This window comes from Ranitomeya variabilis, chromosome 1 (assembly GCF_051348905.1).
Source record: "Ranitomeya variabilis isolate aRanVar5 chromosome 1, aRanVar5.hap1, whole genome shotgun sequence".
Lineage (NCBI taxonomy): Eukaryota > Metazoa > Chordata > Amphibia > Anura > Dendrobatidae > Ranitomeya > Ranitomeya variabilis.
This window is the reverse complement of record NC_135232.1, coordinates 1,142,374,310-1,142,395,794: the sequence shown is the minus strand read 5'-3', so window position 1 is coordinate 1,142,395,794 and position 21,485 is coordinate 1,142,374,310. Positions and strand designations below refer to the sequence as shown.

Below are 21,485 nucleotides of genomic sequence, written 5' to 3'. Positions count from 1 at the left end.
TCTAAAGGGAACTGAGTCTGCAGCACTCAGTTCCTATTCCTTCTTGTCATGTGGTCCCTGTCTGACTTCCGTGTTCCGTACTTTACAAACCAATTATTCCCTACTTAATCAAATTGCTCCCCAAATTACCAGTCCCCGTGCAGAGTCAATTCACTCGATGCCACAAGGCAAAGCTAAATTTAATTGGCTCGAACTGAGTCATCTCACTCAAAGTTTACGGGCCGCTACACAATTTATTAGGCGCCGAACTGAGTCATCTGACTCCAAGTTTAACAGGCCCCTCCTAGGCCGAGTCAATTCACTCAAGGTCCTTGTCTCTCCTATATAGAACTGAAAATCGTATCACAGGCGACAAACGTGGACTGTACCACAGACAAAAAGAATTTTTTTTTTTTTAAATTAGCTTTCCTTTTTTTTTTCTTTTTTTTAAAAACGCTGAACAATTCACTTGCTCTCTTAACTACAAGTCATCTCCCCTCTTCACAACACGTAACAGGCAATAGGCAACTAAAAAATGTGATGGTTCTTGCAATTAAATGACCAGCAGCGGAGAGACCCTTCTGCCGTCTTACAGATACCAAGAAAACCAGACATGGTCAGGCAATCTGCACAGGATACCCCAAAGGACACAGGTAAAGACTACAGATTATAAAAATCAGCAGACTTACCGTGTTCTGATAAGGAGGTGATCAGTCTCCAGGTTCGGGGTATTCAGCACGTCCTGCCATTCCACTCGCCGGTCCTCAGGGTTCAGGGCTCTTCCTCTGCTGGCCCCAGGTTGGGCGGCCAAATATGTTAGGTTGAACAATTAATAAAATGTTCACTTCAGTTGCCTACTCCTGGCCTAATGGATATTGATCAGGTGCGCACCAAAAGAAATACACCACACAGTTGGATGTAAACTCTCCTTGATCAATCTATGGCTCAGCTCCAAGGTCCATTATTCAGTCAGAACACAAGTTTATATATCTCCTGTAAGGGGGTTCAGTTAGCTCTAAAATGGGAGTGATCGGATGTATTCCATTGGTTAGTGGGTTGGGCAATGAGCAAGTCCATAGGCAGATCCATGAGGTCATCAGGGTGGGTTGGTCCATGAGGTCATCAGGGTGGGCGTCACTGTGGGTGGATCCATGAGGTCATCAGGGTGGGCGTCATCTTGGATACCAGCACATGGCATGCTGATACAGGAAATGGCAGCCATCTTTAGTGTCTAACTTTGATCTGGGAAAACTTATGTAAGGTTAAACAGTACATGTTATGGGTTGCTTCTCTCAATCTCTTATGTCTTATGTCTTGAGGTTAATTAAGTATTTGATCTTATGGCTCTCCTCAACATTGCTGCCTGGTTTTCAATTGCTCTTGGATGGTAGCCCTTATTAAATAAGGTCTTTCTGAGGCCCCAAATGTGTTTTTTCTCTATCTAGAGAGTTATATCATATCCGATAGTATCTGATGACTTGACTGTAGACATAAGACATTTCAGGTGTTTTGGATGAAAACTGTTCAATGTAAGGTATTTTAAGGTATTTTGGAACGTTATTTGGCATCTGGTAAACAGAAGTTTTTATTTCATTGTTCCGTAAAGTAACGGTGGCCAAAAAGTTGATTTCGGTACAGAAGTAGTTGAGTAATAATTTGATGGTGGGATGAAACTGGTTAAAGTGTTCATGCAACGTCTTCAGCTGTAGCTCAAACTCTGTTCAGATGATTAAAATATCAATGTAACGGTAATAGGCCAGAGACCTGATGGGGTAAGATGACAAAAGTAACTTTCAACTTGGCCATGAAAAGATTTTTATATTATGGTGCCATTTTGCTTCCTATTGCGGTGACAGTCTCCTGTAAATATCTGTTAACACATGCAAAGAATTCATGGGTGAGGAAACATTTTATAAACTTCACTATGGAAACATCATCAATTCCTGTATTTTTCATGAACAATTTGCAGGCACTTATATTAATATGTGATAATACAAAGTTTCCACATCCAGGAAATTGGCAAAGCAATGGGAAGCGAGATGGCACCACAATATGCAAATATTTTCATAGCCAGGCTTGAAAGTGACTTTTTGTCCACTTGTCCCATCAAGTATTTGGCCTATTACCATGACATTGACAATATTTTGTGGATGAAGTCTGACTTAAAGATGTTCCAAAAGCACTTTAATTATTTTTATCAACTTAACACTCAATGGCTCCTGTACTGAAATTAACTTTTTGGACAAATCATTGAGATACAGAACAATAAAATTGGCATGCCCCTGTACCAGAAGCCAGTTGACCATCCAACTTATCTTAAATAGGACAGTTTCAATCCAAAGCACATAAAAACTCTATTGTCTACAGTCAAGCAATTAGATACAGTTGTATATGCCCTAACCCTACATATAGAGACAAACACCTTTATGGCCTCAGACAGACCTTTTTGAATCAGGGCTACCATCCTGGAGCAATTGAAAACCAGATTGCAAGAGCCACAAAAATATCAGAAGAGAAGAGAGATCAAGAGGATCTGCAATCTTGGCCCTAATTCTTTCAAACAGGGAGGAAATGGTTGAGGAAGTAAATGTGGCTGTGAATTTAGGAGGCAGACATCATGCTATCCTTGAATTTTGGATTTCAAGAGGACTCAGACCAGTGAGGACTCAGACTTTAAGGTTGGACTTCAGAAAGGCAGATTTTCATGGACTCAAAGTAAAGGTAAGAAATGTCCAATGGCTGGATGTTCTAAAGGACAGAAATGTCCAAGAAGGGTTGGAGATTTATCTAAGTGAAATCCTCACTGAACAATTGTTAACAATCCCAAAAATGAAGGAAGAATTGGAATCATTTAAAGAGACTAGGATGGATGAACACAGAACTTAATCACTTGTTAAAAAGGAAAAAAAATGTATATCAAATGGAAAGAGGGGGACATGACTAAAGAAGAATATAATGCTGTTTTCAGAGAACGATATTGAAAATCTGTAACAAGTTCAGAAAAGAGCAACCAGGATAGTAAGCGGACTGCAAAGTATGTCCTACAAGGAGCGGTTAAAGGATCTGAGAATATTTAGCTTTCAAAAAAGGCTAAGAGGAGATGTAATAGCTGTCTATCAATATCTGAAGGGCTGTCACAGTGTAGAGGGATCATCCTTATTCTGATTTGCACATGGAAACATGAAAATCAATGGAATGAAGATGAAAGGGGAAGATATAGATTAGATACAGGTCCTCCTGGACCTGTCCTCTGCCTTTGACACAGTGGACCATTGCCTATTACTACATACCCTCTCATCCCTTGGCATCACAGACTTGGCCCTATCCTGGATCATGTCATACCTAACTGACCGAACATTCAGTGTCTCCCATTCACACACCTCCTCCTCACCTCAACCCCTATCTATCGGAGTCCCACAAGGTTCAGTTCTAGGGCCCCTGCTCTTCTCCATTTACACTTTTGGCCTGGGACAGCTCATAGAATCTCACAGTTTTCAGTATCATCTCTGTGCTGATGACACACAGATCTACATCTCTGGACCAGATATCACCACCCTACTAACCAGAATCCCTCAATGTCTATCTACTATTTCATCCTTCTTCTCCGCTAGATTTCTAAAACTTAACATGGACAAAACAGAATTCATTGTCCTTCCCCCATCTCACGTGACCCCCCCAACGAACCTATCCCCCCTACTCTGGAACTCTCTACCACAACCAATCAGACTTTCGCCTACCATCGAAACCTTCAAAAAGAACCTGAAGACCTACCTCTTCTGGAAAGCCTACAACCTACAGTAACCACTGATCGACCAAACCACTGCATGACCGGCACTATCCTCACCTACTGTATCCTCACCCATCCCTTGTAGATTGTGAGCCCTCGTGGGCAGGGTCCTCTCTCCTCCTGTACCAGCTGTGACTTGTATTGTTCAAGATTATTGTACTTTTTTATGTATACCCCTCCTCACATGTAAAGCGCCATGGAATAAATGGTGCTATAATAATAATAAATTATAATTATAATAATATTAGAGAAAACTTTTTGACAGTATGGGCGATCAATGAGAGGAACAGGCTGCCACGAGAGGTGGTGAGTTCTCCTTCATTGGAAGTCTTTAGAGGCTGGACAGACATCTGGCTGAGATGGTTTAGTTTAGTGAATACTGCATTAAGAATGGGGATGGACATGATGACCCTAGAGGTCCCTTCCAACTCCAACATTCTATGATTCTATTATCAAGGAATCACTTCCTACATTACAAAACCAAAGAAGAAAGCAACTGGTATTTCTAGTAGTCACCTGCAATCCAAACTTGGAGGTGCTAAACGGAGCAACACAGAAATTGCAATCTTTATTACAAATTGTCTCTTCGGAGAGGAAGAGGACTAGAACTCTAGTGCCACCTATTGGAAGTAGCAATCCTAACAGTCAATGTTGACCCTTTAAGGAGCCTTGTCACATGACTTAGGATAAGAGCCAAACCAGATCTCAGTTTGCAGACACTGTGTTTCGGGGTACTGCCCCTCGTCAGTGCAAAGTGGAGATCTGGTTTGGCAGATTGAGTGGCGTCTGACCGGGATCCAAGAAGTGTCATTTCTCCTTGCGGAGAGTGACATTTAAAGCTGCAATGCTCCTCTGGGAAATATGCAGAGAGGAAGAGGACTAGAACTGTAGTGCCACCTATTGGAAGTAGCAATCCTAACAGTCAATGTGGCCCCTTTAATGAGCCTTATCACATGACTTAGGATAAGAGCCAAACCAGATCTCACTGTGTTTCGGGAACTGTGGGAGGAAACCTTCACAAATACGGGGAGAAGATACAAACACCTTGCAGATATTGTCCTTGGTGGGATTTGAACCCATGACACCAGTGCTGCAAGGCTGCAGTTCTAACCACTGAGCCATCATACTGCCCCATTTCACCTTCTTTTTAAATGGTGTAAATTTATTTTGTCAGTGGTCAGAGGTTAAATGGCCATGTTGGGAGCTCTGGGAGTCTGGGCTCTCAGCTGAGCATGGTTAGCCTCTCCTATCCCCTATATAATCTTGGTACTGATGGAGACACATTGTCATATCTAGCTAATGCTGCATGGCTTAGAGCAGTGTTCCCCAACTCCGGTCCTCAAGAGCCTCCAACAGGTCATGTTTTCAGGATTTCCTTAGTATTGCACAGGTGAATGAATGCTTGCCTGTCCAAGTGATGCAATTATCCCCTGTGCAATACTAAGGAAATCCTGAAAACAAGACCTGTTGGTGGCTCTTGAGGACTGGAGTTGGGGAACACTGGCTTAGAGGATAATTGTTTTGTAGTTAAATGAGAAGTGGTTTAGTGGATTTATCTGTGATTGTTGCTTGGGTTTGTTAGTGTGATAATTCAATTTCCTCCACTAACTTTGGTTTTTCCCCATCCTCCACTACCCGGTGCATGCATCTGTTATATGTGAGTGAATAGACAGAGGGTGGATTCAGGAGACAAGGCAAGGTTGGTGGCACCAGCATCTTCTCCTTCAGAAGTAACTCGGGAAGCAGCCCCTGGTCCTGGGTCAACCAACATCTGAGTCATGACATTAGATCTGACTGAAACTATTTTTTGATCCATTATGGATCCTATTACTACTTGTCTGAAAGGGCAACTGCAGCAGCTCAGTCTGTAGTTGACAGATCTGTTCACTGTTGTTTTGCAGCACCCTTATACATCATTTGTAGGAATCATGTCTACTAGGCAAACTGTACTGGAACCCAAGATATTACCTGACAGGTTCTCTGGGGTGGGCTTGACAAGTTTGTTGTTTTCAGGTAGGCCTGTAAACTGTACTTTAGTTTACGTCCTGTTTCCTTAGGTACAGAGGAGCAACATGTGGGGATAATAATCTCACTCCTTCAGGGGGACATCCAAGCATGGGCCTTTTCACTTCCATCTGGATGGCTACCAGTCTCTTCAGATGGAGGAGGAATTTTTTCTTGCTCCCGGTCTTATATATGACATCCTAGACCAAATCTTTTTGGCTGAGTCCACACTGCGCCAGGTCCAGCAGGGAGACCAGCCAGCACAGGAGTATTGCTCTGAGTTTTGGAGGTGGTCCACAGACACTGAGTGGATTGACCCTGCACTCCGTAGCCAGTTCTGTGAGGGGCTATCAGTAAATATGCCTTAGCCATGTAAGAGGCTCCAGTCTCCCTTGAGGTGGCCATGTCTCTGGCTATCGGGGTTGATCGCGGTCTTCTCCAGAGACATAGGGAAACACTACAATATGCGGGAGTTCTAGCGACAAGGGAGATCAGGACTGAGTCACCCAATCAGGTGGGTGTGGCATCTCATTCTGGAAAATAATCTGTGCGCAAAGGGGAGTGTGTTTTTATTGTGGTAAAAAGGGCCATTCCATGGGCATATGTCCTTCCTGACCTCACAGAAAACAGCCACCGGAAAACTAAGAGGCCTTGGTTGCGGGGAGGTTAGCAACTTGGGTGTACTTATCACCTCCATGGGTAGGACACAATGTTTTTCTGCCAGCTGAGTTTCACCTGGATGAAATGAAAGTGGTTGAATCTAACTTTCTGGACAGTGGGGCGTGGTTTAACTTGATCAATGCTAGGTTAGTCCAGGTCCAGGGTGTCCATCGATATACACTGTCCAGGATCATACCCATAATTGCCATTGACTCCACCCCTTTGAGAAAGGGGTATTTTCCTCAAGTCGTCAGGTTTACATCTTCAGGTAGGGGCCATACACTCTGAAGTAATAGACTGTTATGTGCTAGATTGCATGTCCATTCTTAAGGCTCATAGACTTTCTTGGCTTACTCTGCACAAATCTGTGGAAGATTGGTAGACTCAGGAAGTTGTAAAGTAGAGTGAGTATTGTCAAGGACACTGCTTGGGTACCCGGCTTGCTTGGGTAGATATCCAGTCTGTGCCTAAATATCTGTCTGACTTTGAGGATGTGTTCACGGAGCAGGGGTGCCAAGAACTTCCTCCTCATCGTTCTTATGATTGAGCCATTGGTCTTGTTCCTGGGGCCAAGCTGACCAAGAGCAGAATGCATAATATCTCTGGTCCAGAGAGGCAAGTCATGAAGTACTATATAGCAGAAAGTTTGTCAAAAGTTCATATCAGATGATCCTCATCCCCATTGCTGCGAGGTTTTTCTTTGTAAAGAAGAAAGATGGGGGTTACACCCATGCTTAGATTTCTGCAAACTCAGTCTGATCCTGGTCCATTATTCATTACCTTTCATCCTCCAACTGTGTATTTTCCTCATCCTCCACATCCCGTTGCACTCCTCTGTTATATGTGAGTGAATATGTGTATGCCTGGTATTTTCAGTTGCCCTTGTTCATGTTGCCTTGTTCTTCTGGTTCATGTACTGCAGTGCATGGCTGTTCCCCTCTTCCCTGGGTGGGGGAAGGGAACAGACGGAGGGCAGATTCAGGAGATAAGACAAGGTTGTGGCCTCAGCATCTTCACCTTCAGAAGTGACACGGGGAATAGGGTGAGCTAGGGCGCCCTCCAGTCTTAGGGACAGGGAAGATGCTCCTGGTCTTGTGTCAAGCTACATTTGAGTCCTGACACTCATGGTCCAAAGGAGCCTTGAGGGAATTAAACTTTTGGCCTGGTGCTTCCTAAGTGAACTCAGGAAGGAGTGCCATTTTCAACTGTCTCCATGTTCTTGGGAGGCTGATACAGTTGAAACCAACTGCAGCCTTGTAGATAATCAGGCCATAGTAAGCCTAACACAGAGCATGGTTGGCTCATGCAATGATTTATTGCATTTGAGTCTCAGGTATTCCTATCACTATAGCATGTTTTATTAAGCCATTTTGTCCAGTCATGAACTCAACAATATTTAAGGTTATTCAAGGAGACTCATCTACTGTACATTATTCTTCAGAACACAAAGACACAAATAATTATAAACTGTTGTATGACAATTCTAGGATTAATGAAATGTCCTGAATTCAGACAATTTAATGTTTCATTTTTTTTACTTATATTTTTTTGCAATTCTAAAATTTCTATTTTTTTCTTCTTCCTATAGGTACCATACAGCCGGTGCTCAGAAGAGTGTTTTCCAGGATCAAGAAAAGCTGTCATAGAAGGGCATCACATATGTTGCTATGAATGTATCTTGTGCTCTAATGGAGAAGTTTCCAATAATTCTGGTAATGGAATCTAGTAATGCTGGAAACGAAATGTGGGGAAAAGCTTCAATGGAAGGATTTTTTCACCATTACCCCACATAAAAATGTGCTCAACTCTGAATACAAATTTAAAATATCTTATGGTGTTCATGACACATAGACATATAATAGCACATACAGGAATGTAAAGAATAGCATAACAAAATACAAACAGAATGTTTCACAATATTATGATTAATTATTATTACCCAATCTTCTATCTAAGGATGAAATTTAAATTTGAATTCAGCAGATTCACTTGAATTTGGCTGTGAAATTCAAATGACATTGATTGTATTTCATTCAAATTGAATGTGCCTTATGATGTTCTAAGGCCTCTATAAAACACGAAGTATAAAAAACTCAGGGGTTAAATAGAAAATGTTCTAACCCCTCCCCAGATCTCACCTACTCTGTGCATCTCCCTACCCATTCCTCCCAGTTCCATTTCATTCTTTTCTTCATAGATTTTGGTCTTAATGTTCAAAGTTCTGGTCTGTTCTTCTTAGCGTCTTGATGTGGCAAAACTTACTATGCACCAACGGCGCTGACGTCTGAGCCAGAACTATGAAGACGAAGACAAGTTGACCTATAAAGGGAAGACCAGAATATGACGACCAGGCATTAAGCTTGCTTTTCACTGCGGTTTAATCAGAATGTGTCTGGAAGTATGCAAATCGCATATTTATAGTCACATGACTGTCCGCTATCGGAGAATCTTGTCACCATGCAGTGCACAAGCTGTGAGTATACAGAGGTCTGCAGACACATAGAGTGACTACAGACTTTTAACAAAAACCTGGGCAACCCCTTTAATCATAAGATAAAGCCCTGTAGCATGCCCAATCCTAGCGGTGTGTAATACACTCACTGTCAGGATTTGGCTAGGCTTGCTGGTTCCAGCAGTCATCACGTGATAGCTTGCGTGCAGTTTTCATACATACAGTCACACAACTAGCTTTTCTTCTTGCTTCTCTCAGTGAAGCAGGGGCTGCAGTATTTCACTGACCAATGAGAGAATTGAGAAAAGAAGCTCTTCGGCACTTGACTGTAATTGTGAAAATCACATATGAGTGGTCACATGACGACTACTCAAAATGACATGAGGAGATGTGAGCCCTCGCGGGCAGGGTCCTCTCTCCTCCTGTACCAGCTGTGACTTTTATTGTTCAAGATTATTGTACCTGTTTTTATTATGTATACCCCTCCTTACATGTAAAGCGCCATGGAATAAATGGCCCTAAAATAATAAATAATAATAATAATAATAATAAACTGAATTCAAGCCCCGAGTGCAGGAAAACCTTGAGTTGCCTCTATCCGATGTTCTGTAATCATAGTATAATATTTATCATCACATATCATCCTGCACATAATGTCTGATGTCTGTAGTCAGTGTATCACATGCTAGTCATGTATTCTCCTGTATACTGGAGGTAACAGACTATGTGGATAGACATCTGATGTTATACACAGGATAATATGTGACTGGTGTAATATCTGATGACTGTAGTCATGGTGTAATATCTGCTGGTTACATGGAATCCCATATACTGGATGTAATATACTACATGCACAGACATCCCATATTATATATAGGATAATCTGTGAGCACAGACATCAGATGTTGCACTGGTGTAATATCTGATATCTGTAGTCATTATATATCATATACCAGTAGAGATGAGTGAATTGATTGGCAGGACATATATTCTCATGTGTACAGTATAGGGTATATTCTGTACACTGTGTGCACAGATATCAGATGGGATACTCAGAATGACTGGTACATCATATACTACAACATTTTTTCATTGCTGTGAAGTTTACATTTGTGACTTGGCTAAGCGAATATGTCCGAAAAAACAGACAAAAAAAAAAGATAATTATAACTATCTAATAGACCTGTGCTTATGTGTGACCACCTGTATATGTTTCTTTAGGAGTCCAGAAAGCACAGCTTACCTTGCTTTACTACACCTCTAAAAACGACAGTAATATGTAAGCACAGGTGTAATACACTTGACCAGCACAAACGCTCATCTGAACTGGTCAAGTACGGTCAATTCTTTCCATGGGCAGCAGAACAGAGAGACAGTACAGTCGTGAGAACATAGCCTATGAAGCATCGGGAGGAAACATGTGAAGGGTGGACCGCTACTCATGGGACATTGCTGTCTGCTTGTCTCCAGGCTAAAATGAGACAGCCATCCCCTGCCCATCACTATCTCATTCTATAAGTTGAATCTATGTATTTTTCAGATAACTCCCATATTCCATCTTTTGCACTGCAGTAGTACATTACCCGGTTGGAGTAATAGTGAAATGTTTTAGCCCTTACTCAACCTCTCTCTAATGGTAAGCTGCCTGTTCTGAGGTTCTTTTTCTAGCCTTTTACGTCATATAGTGACTGTGACACCCCCTTCCTCAACTTTTATAGTGGCTCTTATCATCCCTCCTCATTGAACTTATACCATGTGACGCAAAGCATTATATTGATGCCGACGCAGATGCACCAGAGGTCATGTGTAGAGATGAGCAAACCTTTCAAGGTCCGTTTTGGTTTGGATTCAGCGAATGGACTAATGTTCGTCAAACAGTTTGCTGATCAGTTCTTCGAATATATCTGAACCTCAGTGAATTCAATGGGAGGCAAAACCAAATGCATAGACAACACCTTCAGGGGGTGCAAAAAGCAGTCCAAATTGTTCAAATGAGGGGCAGACACCCAGAAAAGTGGCATCAATTCACACAGTACAAATTTAATAATAGCACAGTAGCAGTAAGCCATAGCGCATGCATGAGGTATCAGGATCTGGGCCAGCATATACAGCTTTAAATTTAGGTGTAAATTAAGACGAGGCGTGCAAGTGACCGGGGTAAGCCTGCTGTGCTGGGAGCCCTGATACCTCATGCAACAGCTTAGGCTAGTTTCACATTAGCGTTTAAATCCACAGCGTTTAAAACACATCCGCAAGTGGTGGAAAAAATGCATATAAATGCGTACAAACGCAGCGTTTTTTAGATGCATGCGGTATCGCATACGGTTAAAAAAAACGCCGCGTTTGTACGCGTTTTTTATTTGTTTTTTCCTGCGTTTGCGTTATTGGTGCGCATGATGAGAAATTTCACAAGAGAAAAATCAAGATAACCAGACACCGCCAATGGGACTACAGAGGGCGTGTATAATGGGATCTCTATATATAGGCCCTAGGGCTACTGAAATCTTAACAGTTTGCTCCTGTATCCTGTGTCATGATGGATCTTCACATGGAGAGCTTTTATTTCAACCTGGATTTAAGCATCAAGCTGTTTCTTGCCTGTGCTTTTGCTTGGGAGCAAGACAGAAATCACAAAAGATGGAGACGGAGACAACGTAGGCGTTTTTGGAGACACCCCATTATCATACTACGTGAGAGCCGTGGAGCCTATCACACGCTGTATGCCGAGCTTAATGCCAACCCGGAGAAATTCCAGGAATACACAAGGATGTCGCAAGACTCGTTCTGGGATTTGCTTGCTCGTGTCGAAGGAGCCATATGGAGACAGGACACCCAGCTCCGTAGAGCGATTCCACCGGAGGAATGTCTGCTGGTTACATTAAGGTACGTTCCAAATCTAAACCAATGACAGTCCAAATTTTGTGTTTTCTGACATGTATGTTTTTGGTATTTTCCTTTCTTTCTTTAGCGTAACCACACCATAAATAGAATAGATTGTAATGTTTTTTGGGTTTGTTTTTATTACAGATTTCTGGCAAACGGAGAGAGCTTATCATCCCTCCACTTCCAATACTGGCTTGGAATATCCATCCTGTCCGGAATAGTTGCGGACACCTGCCGGGCTTTGTGGAATGTACTCCGGGATGAGTTTATACCCCTACCCACCTTGGACATGTGGCTTGAAATTGCGGAAAAATTCTGGAGTGTTTGTGATTTCCCCAACTGTTTAGGAGCGGTGGATGGAAAGCACATTCGCATTATCAAACCAGCCAGAACAGGATTGGCGTATTTCAATTACAAAAAATATTTTTTCTGTTGTGCTCATGGCAATGGCCGATGCGGACTGTCGCTTCATCTCCGTGGACATTGGAGCTTTTGGCCGTGGCAACGATTGCCAGACTTTCAAGAACTCTGATATGGGCCGCCGTGTGTATGGCAAAAATTTCAATTTTCCCCCGCCACAACCTCTCCCCAACACTCAAGGTCCACCGATGCCATTTGTTATGGTTGGGGATGAGGCCTTTCAGATGCGTGGAAACCTACTGAAGCCCTATTCCAGTCAGGACTTGAACCACACTAGAAGGATCTTTAACTACAGACTGACCAGGGCCCGAAGAACTGTAGAGTGTTCCTTTGGCATTCTGGTCTCTAAATGGCGCATTCTTGCATCAGCCATAAATCTAAAAGTGGAAACAGTCGACGAGGTGGTCAGAGCCTGTGTGGTTCTGCACAATTATATAATGGCTAAGGAGCAACCCAACATTGAACTGGATGAACCAGTTGCACACCCACTGCCCGATTTCCAGCATCACCCGCTGCGGTCAACTGCAGCAGTTGGTCACATGCGGGACCAATTTGCTGCCTTTTTTGATTCAGATATTGGACGTGTGTCATGGCAGGACAATGTTGTGTAAATGTCCTGTTGTAATTAGATCTGTACCAGTAATTTTCTGATATGAAAATAATATTTCTCATTAATAAACTTTAGTTTTGGTTGTGTTGACCGTGTCTTCTATGTTTTTCCTCTACAAACCAAGGCTGTCCTAAAACCAGCAGTATTTGATCTGTATTTAATATCAGTTTTTGTAATCCAAAACCAGGAGTGGGTGATAAAGGCAGAGGTGCTAGTTATTATGTTAATATAATAATTTACCTCTAATTGTTCCACTCCTTCTCCTTGTTTTGGCTTGCAAATACTGATATAAAATACTGGCCACATACAGCTAGTGTAATGGCAGCCATGTTGCTTTATTGGTAAGCTTGCTGATGTCATTGCGTCCTGATTCTGTTCTGCAGTATCCATTGGACACAGACAGAATAGACAATGACTGTCACACTAAAGAGATCTATACTCATCAAGTCAGGTGTCAGAAATAATGAATTCATGATAAACATATACAGGCTCATGAATTCACTATTTCTGACACCTGTGCAGGTGAGCATAGATATGCAGTGTGTGACCACCATTGTCCCCTCAATTTGTGTGTAATAGATTATGTATAAAGAAGAGAAAATGGTGGTTATACAAGGCAGTTCTCTACTCACCAGGTCAGGTGTCATGACTCATAACTAATGAGTTTTTTGACACCTGACTTGTTCAGTAGAGTTCTGCACTGTATTTCCACCATTTTCTCTTCAGACTGCCACACTAGTCACAGACAAAAAGAGATTATGGAGATAATACATCTAATATTTTTGGCCCACCTCATATCTGTATACTAAAGACACACAAAGCTGCAGTCTTTTTTTTAACTACTGGAGATATGATGTGGCCCAAAAAGTAGGTGTGTGGCGAAGTTTCTTAGTTGGCACACAGTGTGTGTTGCCGGCGGCGGAAGACACAATAAACCAAACATAATTGTGGCAAATCAATTTTTTTAAATTTCTTAACAATCAAAAAATGTATTTACTTCGCCGGCTTGGGGTAGAGTGATGTAAACGGGGGGTGTGAAGCACTGAGGCCTGGCTAACCATGGACGACGCAGAGGTGGCAGGAGAAGGGGCAATGAAACTAGAAGGGTCTGGAAGTTCGGGGATGGGGCTTGACACATGAGAGGCTTGAGACGCACTGGAAGGGTGAGACAAACCTGACATTACAGACACATTGGGAGGTGAAGGGGGAGGAATGCTAAGAGTCCTCTGGTTTTTTTTTTGGTTTGCCTGGTTGTGAGAGGTCTTGGTGGGCTCATATGGCATGGCGTGGTGGTGGGTGACCTGTCAGGGTCAGGCTGCACTGTGTCAGAGTCCATAGTGCTCGTAGATTGTGCAGCCATGCCAGAGTCCATAGTGCTCGTAGAGCGTGCAGCCATGCCAGAGTCCATAGTGCTCATAGAGCGTGCAGCCATGCCAGAGTCCATAGTGCTTGTAGATTGTGCAGCCATGCCAGAGTCCATAGTGCTCTAGAGCGTGCAGCCATGCCAGAGTCCATAGTGCTCATAGAGCGTGCAGCCATGCCAGAGTCCATAGCGCTTGTAGAGCGGAAGGCAATGCCAGGGTCCTGCTGCATCGTGGTGGTGGTACGGAAGGCCATGCAAGGGTCCTGCTGCATCGTGGCGGTGGTGGTACGGAAGGCCATGCCATGGTCCTGCTGCATCGTGGTGGTGGCGGTACGGAAGGCCATACCACGGTCCTGCTGCATCGTGGTGTCAGTGGAGGAGGTCCAAGCAGGAGCAGCGGTTGTCATGGTGGTGGCGGTGGGATGTCCAACTGCACTCGGCATGGTGGTGGTGCTGTAGTGGTGTCCGGCTGTGGAAGGAATTGAGGTGGCCGTGCAGTGGTATGCAGCAGAGGAGGGCATTGAGGTCAATCGTGACAGTGAAGGCACAGCTGGATATGCTGACACTGTCTGCTGGAAATACCGACTCTGCTGAATAGCCTGCACGTAAGCAATATTGCAGGCCTGCATGACACTCAGCTGGAGATCAAGAGTAAGGTGTTCCAACATGCCCTGCTCAACTTGGTTAAAAAAATGATGTGCTGGCCTCTGGAGGTCGGCTTTCACTTGGTTAAGGCTTTTGGTAACCTCCTGGTTACGTGCATTCAAGAGGCTATGTGAATCATCCATTCGGTCACCCAAAGCCTTGATTGCTTCCTGTAAAACCGAGCTCAAGTGCAAAAACTCGGGCATGAGTGACCTGTCCGAAGCCCTCTGCCGCTGCCGGGAGGAGCCCCCATAAAAAGGGGCAGTGGAAGAGGACTGCAAAAGGGGAAGACCTGATGGACCAGCTCCCTGGTCTCCAGTTAGTGTGGAAGGCCCACTTGCTGCTGCGCTGCTGGATGGCTGGGACGTGTCCGTGGCTGTTGGATGAAGGACCACTCCAGAAAATGGGCCAACAGTAGTGCAGTATGTGCTGTGAAAAAAGGAAAAAGAAAATTAATACCAAATATTAACCAGACGCAAAATCCTGCGGAATATAAAAATACAGATTATGGCAACACAATACAACCTAATGCACGTGATAAATACTTACGTTCTCTGGGCAAGGACTGGTCTTAAAACTGCCAGAACTCGATGGTATTTGTATCTTCTGATCCTTGCTCCTGAACCACTGGGAACACGGCTCTCTTGATGCAGGTCCTTGTTGAAGCGGTCCTTCATCGAACGCCAACGTGTTTTGACTTTGGCCACTGTTAGAAAAAAATAAATTGTGGTCAGAAAAAAGACTTTTGGCCGTGCTCACACAACTGTGTGTGATGACAGAAACTCCTGAGAGTTTCTTTCATCACAGACAGTCGAGTGAGCACGGCAAAGGTCTCTGCTGCTTCACACTGCAGTGCAATACTTACCAAATGCATTTCGAACCCGTGTCGGGGCAATGTCCCAGCCATCCCACATCACTTGGGCCACCTCATTCCATAAGCGCCGGATCGTGACATTGTTTGAGTGCATTGGATCCCGGGTGTCCCACAATGGGACTCACTCCTGGACCAGGGAGATGAGGAGGTCATTCTCAATAAGATCATCCTCCCGTTGTGAAACCTAAAAATTAAATAAAGTCATTAAAGTTTGCTCAATTAACATAAGGAAAAGAAAGAAAAAAGATGCTGAGAAATGGCATGAATAGGAAAGTCAACATGCAAAAGGATTACAGAAGAAAAATGTAAAGAAATACGAATGCAAAGAAAGGAAGATTCAAGAATATTACACTGAGGATACAGTAAACAGTCAGCCTTGTATACGTACCCGCTGCCGTCTTTCCACCGGACCTTGACTCCGCTGCTCCTTAATGTTAAATATAGGAATACACAACGCATGCGGATATTTGCGGAAGAAATGCTGCGGACACAACTGCAAATGTGAAACCAGCCTTAGACATGATTTTTGATCAGCCAAAAAAGGATGTTCCTACCTGTGCCTGTATATCAGCTGTACCTGCCCACACATGCCAATGCTTACCTGCATACCAGTTGAACCTGCCAGTACCTGCATACCTCTTTGAGAGTCATCAGCCATGTGTAGCACCTGATTCGGCCCCTCACAAGCTCTCCTTGGATTGTGACACCATCAGTTGCTGTGCATCCGAGGTCAGGCTGGGAGGGGCATTTAGTCACATCCCTCCAGGCACTCCCCAGTCTGTCACACAGTGGGAACATGAGCCACTGTCACACAAAGCAGTCCAATTCCAAGAGTATCAGTCTTTTTGACTGGATGCACAGGCTTCCCCATATTGATCTGTAGCTCTGACATCTGGAAAATTATCACACCTTAAAGTCCCCAGTGGATCACAGTTTGTATGGCAGAGTTGTTTTCCAGAGTAGCTGATTAAGTCTCTCTCTTTTGTAGACTATGAGCTTTTGAGATCAACAGGGTCCTCTCTTTCTTCTGTAGTGTCTAAGCTCTTATGGTCAGCTGGGTCCTCTCTCTCCTGTAGTGTCTAAGCTCTTATGGTCAGTGGGTTCCTCTCTCTCCTGTAGAGTGTAAGCTCTTATGGTCAGTGGAGTCCTCTCTCTCCTGTAGTGTCTAAGTTCTTATGGTCAGTGGGGTTTTCTCTCTCTCCTGTAGAGTGTAAGCTATTATGGCCAGTGGGGTCCTCTCTCTCCTGTACAGTGTAAGCTCTTATGGTCAGTGGGGTCCTCTCTCTCCTGTAGAGTGTAAGCTCTTATGGTCAGTGGGGTCCTCCCTCTCTCCTGTAAAGTGTAAGCTCGTATGGTCAGTGGGGTCCTCTCTCTCCTGTAGAGTGTAATGTTGTGATCCGCTTTTTGGGCTCCCCTGGTGGTGGCTGGTGGTACTGGAGACTTGTGTGTGCTTTTCTGCCTCAGCTCACCTGCTTCCATCAGTTTTGGGAGTTCCCTATTTAGCCTTGCTCTCCAGTCACTTCCTTGCCGGTCATCATTGTAACCTGAGTCATTCAGTTGCATGTTCCTGCTACTAGTCTGCTGATCAGCTAAGTGGACTCTTGTCCTTATTGTTTTGTATTTCTTGTCCAGTTTACAGTTTTGTCATTTCCTGTTACTGGAAGCTCTTGTGGACTGAAATTGCCACTCCTGTGTCATGAGTTGACACAGGAGTCTTAAAGTAATTTCAGGACGGGTTTTTGAAAGGGTTTTTCAGCTGACCGTGAAGTCCTTTTTTGTATCCTTCCTCTATCTAGTAAGTGGACCTCGCTTTGCTAAATCTACCTTCATACTGTGTATGTCTTTTCCTCTGAACTCACCGTTAATATATGTGGGGGCTACTATCATCTTTGGGGAATTTCTCTAGAGGTAAGCCAGGTCTGTTCCTTCCTCTTCCAGGCGTAGTTAGTTCTCCGGCTGGCGCGTGGCATTTAGGCAGCCGTAGGAATGCTCCCTGGCTACTGTTAGTTGTGTGGTAGATTTAGGTCACGGTTAGCTTGAGTTTCCATCACCCGAGAGCTAGTCTGTTATTTTTGTGTTTCTGATGTTCCCATGCCATTGGGGAATCATGACAGTATGACCGGCCATTGTTAAAGTAATTGGCAGAAGAAAGGAGAGTAAAGAAGTCTGTAGATTTTTATTTTTTTTTTCCCTCTCATGTTTGCCACTTAGTTGGCTCAGTTGTATTTCTGCTCTATTTACAGCCTTGCCTTTCTCTCCTTCTAATCCTTGAATGGCTCTGATCTCTCCGGTTTAAGGATGGACCCTCAGAGTTTGGCTGCAGGTTTAAATAACCTTGCTATGAAGGTTCAGAATTTACAAGATTATGTTATACGTACTCCTATTTCTGAACCTAAGATTCCTACACCAGAGGTATTTTCCGGAGATAGATCTCGGTTTCTGAATTTCAAATGTAATTGTAAATTATTCCTTTCACTCAGACCTCACTCCTCTGGAGATCCTGTTCAGCAGGTTAAGATTGTGATTTCTTTGCTGCGAGGTGACCCTCAAAATTGGGCATTTTCATTGACACCAGGGGATCCTGCGTTGCTCAATGTGGATGCGTTTTTTCTGGCTTTAGGGTTGCTGTATGAGGAACCTAATTTGGAGATTCAAGCTGAAAAAGCTTTAATAGCCCTGTCTCAAGGGCAAGATGAAGCTGAGATATACTGCCAAAAATTTCGTAAATGGTCTGTGCTTACTCAGTGGAATGAGTGTGCCCTAGCGGCAAATATCAGAGAGGGCCTTTCTGATGCCGTTAAGGATGTCATGGTGGGGTTTCCTACGCCCACAGGTCTGAATGAGTCCATGACAATGGCGATTCAGATTGATCGGCGTTTGCGGGAGCGCAAACCCGTGCACCATTTGGCGGTATCTTCTGAAGGGACGCCAGAGAAAATGCAATGTGACAGAATTCTGTCAAGAAGCGAGCGGCAGAATTATAGGCGCAAAAATGGCTTGTGCTTCTACTGTGGTGATTCCGCGCATGTTATATCAGCATGCTCTAAACGTACTAGGAAGGTTGACAAGTCTGTTTCTATTGGCACTTTACAGTCTAAATTTCTTCTGTCTGTAACTCTGATTTGTTCATTATCAGTTATTACCGTGGATGCCTATGTGGACTCTGGCGCCGCTCTGAGTCTCATGGATTGGTCCTTCGCCAGGCGCTGTGGGTTTGATTTGGAGCCTCTGGAAGTTCCTATACCTCTGAAGGGTATTGATTCTACACCTCTGGCTTGTAATAGACCACAGTTCTGGACGCAAGTGACTATGCGTATGACTCCAGATCATCAGGAGATGATTCGCTTCCTCGTGCTGCATAATTTACATGATGTTTTAGTGCTTGGATTACCATGGTTACAATCTCATAACCCAGTACTGGACTGGAAAACTATGTCTGTGTTAAGCTGGGGATGTCGGGGGGCTCATGGGGACATACCTTTGGTTCCTATCTCGTCATCTATTCCCTCTGAGATTCCGGCATTTTTGTCGGATTTTGGGGATATTTTTGAAGAGCCTAAAATTGGTTCTCTCCCTCCCCACAGAGAGTGTGATTGCGCCATAGATCTGATTCCAGGCAGTAAATTTCCAAAGGGTCGTTTGTTTAACCTATCTGTACCTGAGCATGCTGCCATGCGAGAGTATGTTAAGGAGTCCCTGGAAAAGGGACATATTCGTCCTTCTTCATCACCTTTAGGAGCTGGGTTTTTCTTTGTCTCTAAAAAGGATGGCTCGCTGAGGCCTTGTATTGATTATCGACTCCTGAATAAAATTACTGTCAAATATCAGTATCCGTTGCCGCTGCTTACTGATTTGTTTGCTCGCATAAGGGGGGCTAAGTGGTTCTCCAAGATTGATCTCCGTGGGGCGTATAATTTGGTGCGAATAAAGCAAGGGGATGAGTGGAAAACCGCATTTAATACGCCTGAGGGCCACTTTGAGTATTTAGTAATGCCTTTCGGCCTTTCTAATGCACCTTCAGTTTTTCAGTCCTTTATGCATGATATTTTCCGTGAGTATCTGGATAAATTTATGATTGTGTATTTGGACGATATTTTGATTTTTTCTGAGGACTGGGAGTCTCATGTTCAGCAGGTCAGGAGGGTTTTTCAGGTCTTGCGGGAGAATTCTCTGTGTGTAAAGGGTTCTAAGTGTGTTTTTGGGGTTCAGAAAATTTCCTTTTTGGGGTACATTTTTTCCCCTTCTTCTGTTGAGATGGACCCTGTCAAGGTTCGGGCTATTTGTGACTGGACACAGCCTACTTCTCTAAAGGGTCTTCAGAAGTTCTTGGGCTTTGCTAATTTTTATCGTCGATTTATAACTGTTTTTTCTGGTGTTGCTAAGCCTCTTACGGATTTGACTAAGAAGGGTGCTGATGTTGCCAATTGGTCCTCTGCCGCTGTGGAGGCCTTTCGGGAACTTAAGCGCCGCTTTTCGTCTGCCCCTGTGTTGCGCCAGCCCGATGTCTCTCTCCCCTTTCAGGTTGAGGTCGATGCTTCCGAGATCGGAGCGGGGGCGGTTTTGTCGCAGAAAAGTTCCGATTGCTCAGTGATGAGACCTTGTGCGTTCTTTTCTCGAAAATTTTCTGCCGCCGAAAGAAATTATGATGTCGGTAATCGGGAGCTTTTGGCCATGAAGTGGGCATTTGAGGAGTGGCGTCATTGGCTTGAGGGTGCTAGACATCAGGTGGTGGTTTTGACTGATCACAAGAATCTGATTTATCTTGAGTCTGCCAGGCGCCTGAATCCTAGACAGGCGCGCTGGTCATTGTTTTTCTCTCGGTTTAATTTTGTGGTCTCATATCTACCAGGTTCTAAGAATGTGAAGGCGGATGCCCTTTCTAGGAGTTTTGAGCCTGATTCCCCTGGTGATTCGGAACCTACTGGTATCCTTAAGGATGGGGTGATATTATCCGCTATTTCCCCAGATCTGCGACGTGCTTTGCAAGAGTTTCAGGCGGATAGACCTGATCGCTGTCCACCTGGTAGACTGTTTGTTCCTGATGATTGGACCAGTAGAGTCATCTCGGAGGTTCATTCTTCTACGCTGGCGGGTCATCCTGGAATTTTTGGTACCAGGGATTTGGTGGCTAGATCCTTCTGGTGGCCATCTCTGTCTCGAGATGTGCGTGTTTTTGTGCAGTCTTGTGATGTGTGTGCTCGGGCCAAGCCTTGTTGTTTTAGGGCTAGCGGGTTGTTGTTGCCCTTGCCTATTCCGAAGAGGCCTTGGACGCACATCTCGATGGACTTTATTTCTGATCTTCCTGTCTCTCAGAGGATGTCTGTTATCTAGGTGGTGTGTGACCGTTTTTCTAAGATGGTTCATTTGGTGCCATTGCCTAAGTTGCCTTCCTCGTCTGAGTTGGTTCCTTTGTTTTTTCAAAATGTGGTTCGCTTGCATGGTATTCCTGAAAATATCATTTCTGATAGGGGTACCCAGTTCGTTTCTAGATTTTGGCGGGCATTCTGTGCCAGGTTGGGCATTGATTTGTCTTTTTCGTCTGCCTTCCATCCTCAGACTAATGGCCAGACGGAGCGAACTAATCAAACTTTGGAGACGTATTTGAGGTGTTTTGTGTCTGCGGATCAGGATGATTGGGTTGCCTTTTTGCCGTTGGCGGAGTTTGCTCTTAATAATCGGGCTAGTTCGGCCACTTTGGTTTCTCCTTTCTTTTGCAATTCGGGGTTTCATCCCCGTTTTTCTTCTGGTCAGGTGGAGTCTTCGGATTGTCCTGGAGTAGATTCTGTGGTAGATCGGTTGTATCGGATT

The 21,485-nt window shown here is 44.0% G+C and overlaps 1 protein-coding gene across 1 annotated transcript in view; it reads left to right on the top strand.

Annotated features, from left to right (window-relative positions):
• LOC143800810 (extracellular calcium-sensing receptor-like) overlaps positions 1-21,485 on the top strand; it is a 102,381-nt gene that overhangs the window by 69,298 nt on the left and 11,598 nt on the right. The window contains exon 5 of the mRNA XM_077281213.1: positions 8,019-8,142. Coding sequence (XP_077137328.1) covers positions 8,019-8,142 — 124 coding nt within the window. The remainder of the gene's footprint in view (positions 1-8,018; positions 8,143-21,485) is intronic.